Source organism: Gekko japonicus, unplaced genomic scaffold (assembly GCF_001447785.1).
Source record: "Gekko japonicus isolate JY-2015 unplaced genomic scaffold, Gekko_japonicus_V1.1 scaffold2827, whole genome shotgun sequence".
Taxonomy (NCBI): Eukaryota; Metazoa; Chordata; class Lepidosauria; order Squamata; family Gekkonidae; genus Gekko; species Gekko japonicus.
This window is the reverse complement of record NW_015163172.1, coordinates 10,365-16,804: the sequence shown is the minus strand read 5'-3', so window position 1 is coordinate 16,804 and position 6,440 is coordinate 10,365. Positions and strand designations below refer to the sequence as shown.

At 54.4% G+C, this 6,440-nt stretch overlaps 1 protein-coding gene across 1 annotated transcript in view; it reads left to right on the top strand.

Moving 5' to 3' along the window:
- The window catches only part of LOC107106882 (calpain-15-like), a gene marked incomplete at its 3' end in the record, with an annotated part of 33,716 nt that overhangs the window by 17,918 nt on the left and 9,358 nt on the right, over window positions 1–6,440 (top strand). The window contains 1 exon segment of the mRNA XM_015407097.1: window positions 4,066–4,289. Coding sequence (XP_015262583.1) covers window positions 4,066–4,289 — 224 coding nt within the window.

The following is a 6,440-nucleotide window of genomic DNA, read 5'->3' as shown; positions in this document are numbered from 1 at the left end:
GTAAAATGTCTGATATTATATATTGTAGTATCATATCTTTTCATGCTGTAAGATAAAAGTATTTTTCCTAGTTTGTATAAAATCAGAAATCTTGTCTTATTTACATTGGATTTTGTTCCAAAAAAATCAAATTAACCAGCTGATCTCTGAGAAATTATGGCACCGGTACTGAGAGCGACTCTTGTTGTCGAGCATATCCTCTAGTTTTCCCAAGACGGGGAACCATCTTTCGTACTGAAGTGCTTGTTTGATGGGTCAGATTCTTGTGGAGTTGTGAAGGGCGGGAGTCTGGTGGGCGGCCAGGTGCGCATTCGCCCTCCTCCCCTCTCCTCAGTTCACGTGCAGCGCTGGGAGGCCCTCCATCTCGTTCCCGATCAGCCGTGGCATCTGCAGGCAGGCGCCTTTTGTTAGCCAAATTGCCTTACATTTGCCGATTAATATAGGGAGTTATGGTCTTAGACCAGGCAGTAGGCAACTGCGGGGGTAAGCATCTGTGTATACAGGGGTGCAGGGTTGTCCAGACACGGCAAAGTAGACGCAGAGACTGATATCAGTATAAGATGGTGTTGTTTACTAAATGTATTTCAAGCATACAATAACACAAGCACACGAACAATTATACAGCATCTAAGAAGTATAAAAAGGTAAAGGTTCCCTTGCTCGAAAGCCAGTCGAATCCAACTCTAGGGTTGCAGTGCTCATCTCCGTTTCAAAGCTGAAGAGCCAGCGCTGTCCGAAGACGTTTCTGTGGTCATGTGGCCGGCATGACTAAACACCAAGGCGCATGGAACGCTGTGACCTTCCCATCGAAGCGGTACCTATTTATCTACTTGCAATGTCTTGCTTTCGAACTGCTCGGTTGGCAGGAGCTGGAACTAGAGACGGGAGCTCACTCCGTCATGCGGCACACTCGGGTCTCGAACTGCTGAACTACCGACCTTCCACAGCCTGCAGTTCAGCGTCTTAACCACTTGAGCCACCGCAGCTCCGGATCTAAGAAGTATAGATAGAAATAAAAGAGCACATTTGCATTAGCAGGATGTTTCAATGATGGGAGATACGATACCTGTCCTGTTGTTGGATGGAGCGAATCTCAGGAAAAGGAGGGGGCTATGGGATGGCGGGGAGAGGGCCGTGTCCTGAGCCGGCAGGCGCACGGTAAGACCCTGGCTGCGCAACCAAGAGCCCGAGACTTCGGGTAGGGAGGGGTCAGGTAGGGGAGCAACAGTGCAAGTACGAGAGAGAGCACTGGTGCTGCACAGCCCCCTTTATAAGGAGGCTGAGGGGTGGGCTTAGACTTGGCCACCTGCATTGGCACACCTTCTGCTAGTCCGTCCCCAAAAATGGGCTGACTGGTGCTGGGGTCGAAGGTCTGTGGACTCTAATGGGGAACTAGCTTGAACAATGGCACCCGATGGGTCTTCCGCTGGCCAGAGGCATCGTTCTTTTCTTGTCCCCTGCCTTCAGTTTCCACTAGGTGATGTATTAGGTGGGGGGAAACACCTTCTGCTAGTCCGTCCCCAAAAATGGGCTGACTGGTGCTGGGGTCGAAGGTCTGTGGAGTGGGCGATGTCGACTCTAATGGGGAACTAGCTTGAACAATGGCACCCGATGGGGCTGTGTCTTCCACTGGCCAGAGGCATCGTTCTCTTCTTGTCCCCTGCCTGCAGTTTCGACTAGGTGATGTATTAGGTGGGGGGAAACACGCTGCTTACGTGCACAGGAAGGGGACTCATCATGGAGCCCGGGTCCCCTGTCTTCTGGCCCGGCCTGGCAGCAGCCTGGCTCTGCACTGCTGCGTGCGGCTTGGGAGCTGGCTCACCTCACTGCAAGCACGAGGGAGGGTGGCATACAGGGCCCCCCGGGCACATTGTTTCACAGGACGGCTTCCTCCTCCTGGGCATGTGTCTGTAGCTGGCATCCTTTGGAGCCACCTTATAGCTCAGTCCCCTTTGCGCACAACTAGCACATGTCAGGTGTTTCGTAGTTAAGAGTTCATAATAATAATAATACTTTCCATTTATTAATCGCTTTCCCCAGTGGGCTCAAAGCGATGTACAGTTACTCAATATAGACAAGGGACTAACCATGTTCGTAGGGGAAAGGGAAGACAACATAGATTCATTTAATTGCACACGCTGTCACTGCCCGGTGTAGACGTCTTCTGGCTTGGCTCCGTCGTTTTCCGCACGGCTGCTTGTCGGCCAGGCTTCAGGACCCGTATGTCAATCACCACACTGCCACCGCCTGGCCGGAACATCCAGTACAGGGATTCTTTCGTAGCCGATAAGTTTTTTCGCCTTTTCTGAACCTCGACCGGAACGTCCGACCGTCAGCGAACACCCTCCCACAAGGGAGATTGGCGTGCCCACCCTCTAAGGAGTGGTTCCCATTTTATCTACTCGCCGAAGCTTTCGAATCGCTGGGTGGACGATGAGCTGGGGAGAACAGGCTGGCTGCTCACACCCGTGCGGGGCTCGAACTAACACAGTTCGGATGTTAAGACAGTGGGATATACCCACTGTGCGACCGCTCCCCTGATATACCGCTCATAGAAACACAATAGGAGCCACGTCAGGCAACGCTTTGCCGACTCTTTCCTGGGACTCTTCCCCAGAGTTCAGACTGGGAAAGGGGACGGGCCTCACGTCAGCGAAGGGTCCCTCGTTCAGACGTCCTGGCCGGTGGGAGCTAGACGGAGGGCTCTCGTCATCAGCCTTGTTGCGGCAGGAAGGAGGCCGGTGAGCCTCAGGGAGAAGCGCATTTGTGCCCATCTCGAAGAAGCTGAGATCGGGTTTGCGATGTCCCCAGCGGTAGCCCAGCTTGTCATTCACGGTGGCTGACCAGATGTCACCAGAAAGACCTACCAGCCCCGCGGGCCACAGGGGCCCGAGCCTCTCCTTGTGGCTGCCTTCCCCAGTCAGTTGGTGAACAGAAGTACACTGCCTCTGAACACGGAGGTTCCATTCAGCCGTCGTGGCTAGAAGCTCTCGGCCACCCTGTCCTCCGTGGACTGAGGACCGTGGGAGAGGTAGGTGAAGCAGAAATCCACGCCCTGCGCACGAGATCTTCTTTTGTATGTGTTGTAGATAAAAGAAGCTTCCGAACAGCTTCGAAGGCGCTTTGTGTTCGTAGTGTGATTCCATGGAAGGAAATGCAGAGAGCTCAGCTTCCTGGTAATCTGACCTTTCCTTTAAAAAAACAAAGTTAAACGAAGGGCTGGAGCCCTGGCAGCTCCCAAGATACATTTCCGAGGGCACAAGCGGAGTAATAATAATCATCGTATGTTTGTGTGTAGTATAGCCAGGGGATTCGAAGACTGTCTGGCAGACTTAAATTCTAGCCCTTTTAGTGTTGAGCACCACTAGGTGGTGAGCTAGACTGCACGAGAAGAGAGAGAGAGCTGGTCAAGATGGGCAGCCCTTGGGGGAGGTGAAGCTTCAGGGTCTTTCCCTTCCCCTCCGTGAATTAGGCAAAACCAGAGAAACTGGTGTCCGAACGTTCTGTGGGATAGGCGTATTGCAGCATTCCAGTGGAGATTTTTAGGAAGTCCGGGCACACAATCCAAATCTTTTTGGCCTGGGTTTTGGTGCTCGTATCATGTGCTCACTGACACGTTGTGACCCACCCTTAGCTCATCCGCAGGGGAGGGCGGGACAGAAATCAAATCAAATCAGTACGTTCATTTCAGGCGCCCGTAGTGGTCTACACGAGTTTGCATTCGTGCCGCCCCCGGTCCATTTTGCAAGACATAGGTTGATTCGCGTCGAATGAACCGAACAAGCGAAACAAGCGAGCCCGTGGGGGGGGGTAGTCGTTTAGGGTGTCCCGGGTTCGAATCCATGCTCTGCCGTGGAAGCTCGCTGGGTGGCCTTGGGCCAGTCACACACCTCTCAGCCTAGCCCACCCCCGTAGGGTTGCGGGGAGGATAAAATGGAGGAGAAGGTAAGTCCCTCTCGAGGGAAAAAGCAGGATATAAGTGAAGCCGATCGATCAAGGCAGGCGCTTGATGCCGTCCAGCCGCTCTGTCTGCACTGGCGCTTGTTCTCTCTGCTCTTTCCCCAGGCCCAGCGGAAGCAGCTGTGGGTGGCCCTGATTGAGAAGGCCCTGGCCAAGCTCCACGGCTCGTACTTCGCCCTCCAGGCGGGGCGCGCCATCGAAGGCCTGGCCACGCTCACCGGCGCCCCCTGCGAGAGCCTGATGCTGCAGGTCAGCTCCACTAACCCTCGCGAGGAGTCCGTTGACACTGACCTCATCTGGGCCAAAATGCTGAGTTCTAAGGAGGCTGGGTAAGACGAGGCCGGAGGGAGGGCTTCCCCTCTTCCGCCGGGAGGAGCGTAGAGAGCGGGGGGCAGGGGGCTAGAAGGGCTGTTCCCCTCCCCCCACCCTCAGGCTAGGAGGCCAGCGGTCTTGCATTCTGGGACCAGATCAGGCGCTCCGTAGAAATGGGTAGCATTCTGTCCCACAGCTATTGGGGGCCACGCCCCCTTCCTTAAAGGGCCGCCCCCCCGCTTAAAGGGCCCTTTAGATCTTGCAGGAGGGGAGGGAGAGGGGCCCACCCCCCCTTCATTATGGCTAATAACGGTAGCCCCAAATAACGGTTGGCCCATACGAGATCTAGGGCGTTTTCGGTGGCGGCTCCTTCCTGGTGGAATGAGCTCCCGGAGGAGATCCTAGTGCAGTTCCGCAGGGCCTGCAAGACGGAGCTCTTCCACCAGGCCTTTGGGTAGGAGCCGCCGCCACCACCTCCGCTGTATCGTCCATCGACCAGACCCTATGGAGGTCGATTAGTCTGTTTGTGCTGGGACGCTTTCATTATTAACATCATAGGCAGCAAATAATCGCCGAGCATTTTGTAAATGGTATAGATTGTATAGACTGAAGCACCAGTTTTTATTGTATTTAAAATTATTTTATTGTTTTAGTATTTGTATGTTGTTGTTAGCCGTCCTGAGCCACTGGGTAGGGCGGGATAGAAATCTCATAATAAATAAATAAATAAATAAATAAATAATTGTTTTGCCCCACAAGCCACAAAATCCTGGCTCTGGGCCTGGGAGCATTCAGTATCATTGTCGTGTTCTCCGACTGTGCCAACTGCACCGCCGAGACTTGGCCTCTGCGCTGGCCATAGTTGGCCGGGTCATGGCTGGACGAGGGGAAGAGGAAAAACATTGGTGTTTCAAGCGGGCCAGCGCGCTCCGTTGCTGCAAAGGGCGGTTCTTGGTCCTTCTCTGGTCTTCACAAGCCACAGTGGCTTACGGAGACTACAAGCCCCAGCATGCATTTCTTTGGCGACGCACCCCTTTGAGAGGCGAGCTCTCCTGTGAAACGTTCTGCACAGGTCCACGTAGCCAATCGTGGCTTATGCTGTGGCACCTGGGGAAATGGAAAGCGGGCTACTGGTCTACTTTGTGCTAGTCCAGGCTTCTGGTTGGCAGTTCTCTGGAATTCCGTGCTGGGGTTTGCCTGCCCTTGCCTGATCTAGGAAGGGGAAAGCGAATCGTAAACGGGTGCGATGGCGAGAGGGCGAGGCAGTCCTCTGGTCAGTTACCGGGGTGGCCAGCTGGTCAACCAGCTCCCTGTAGCTGCGCTTTTAGCAGCCGGTGCTGCGGGTGATGACGGTCCTTTCCGTTCCTGGGGGGGGGGAGTCGTTTCTCCTGGTTTTCCTGCGCCCCGGCCTCCGTGGAAGGAGCACACCTTGCCGTTTCTCTTTCCCCTTTTTTTCCTGGTTGGTTGGCAATCCCCGGAGAAGCATGAACCGAGAAAGAGGGTCCCTTTGGATTCGAATCCCCAGCCTTTAACTAGGTCGGGTTGCTTGGCTGTCCCGAGCCGGCCCAAGCTTGGTGTGTCTGCGCTCGAGCTCAAAGCATCACCCCAGGTTCCCCGTGAACGCTCCCTGTGGGAGAGGGGTCAGATATGCCCTCTACGGCTCGGCAGAACATAGTGTGCTGGGGCCCCTTTACACGCTGGCGCTGTCATTAGGTGACTCCCCTCCCCCCATTCTAGTAACATTGGCAGGGAAGGACACTCCTTCACTTTCTCCCAATGGCTTTAAAACGAGCCACATTTTTTTTAAGAACATAAGAGATGCCAATGTTGGATCAGGCCAATGGCCCCTCCAGTCCAACACTCTGTGTCTCACAGTGGCCATAAATACCAGGTGCCATCAGGAGGTCCACCAGTGGGGCCAGGACACTAGAAGCCCTCCCACTGTTGACCCCCCCCAAGCACCAAGAAGACAGAGCATACCTTGCCCCAGACATAAGAACATAAGAGAAGCCAGTGTTGGATCAGGCCAATGGCCCATCCACTCCAACACTCTGTGTCACACAGTGGCCAGAAATACCTGGTGCCATCAGGAGGTCCAGCAATGGGGCCAGGGCACTAGAAGCCCTCCCACTGTTGCCCCCCCCCCAAGCACCAAGATGACAGAGCAT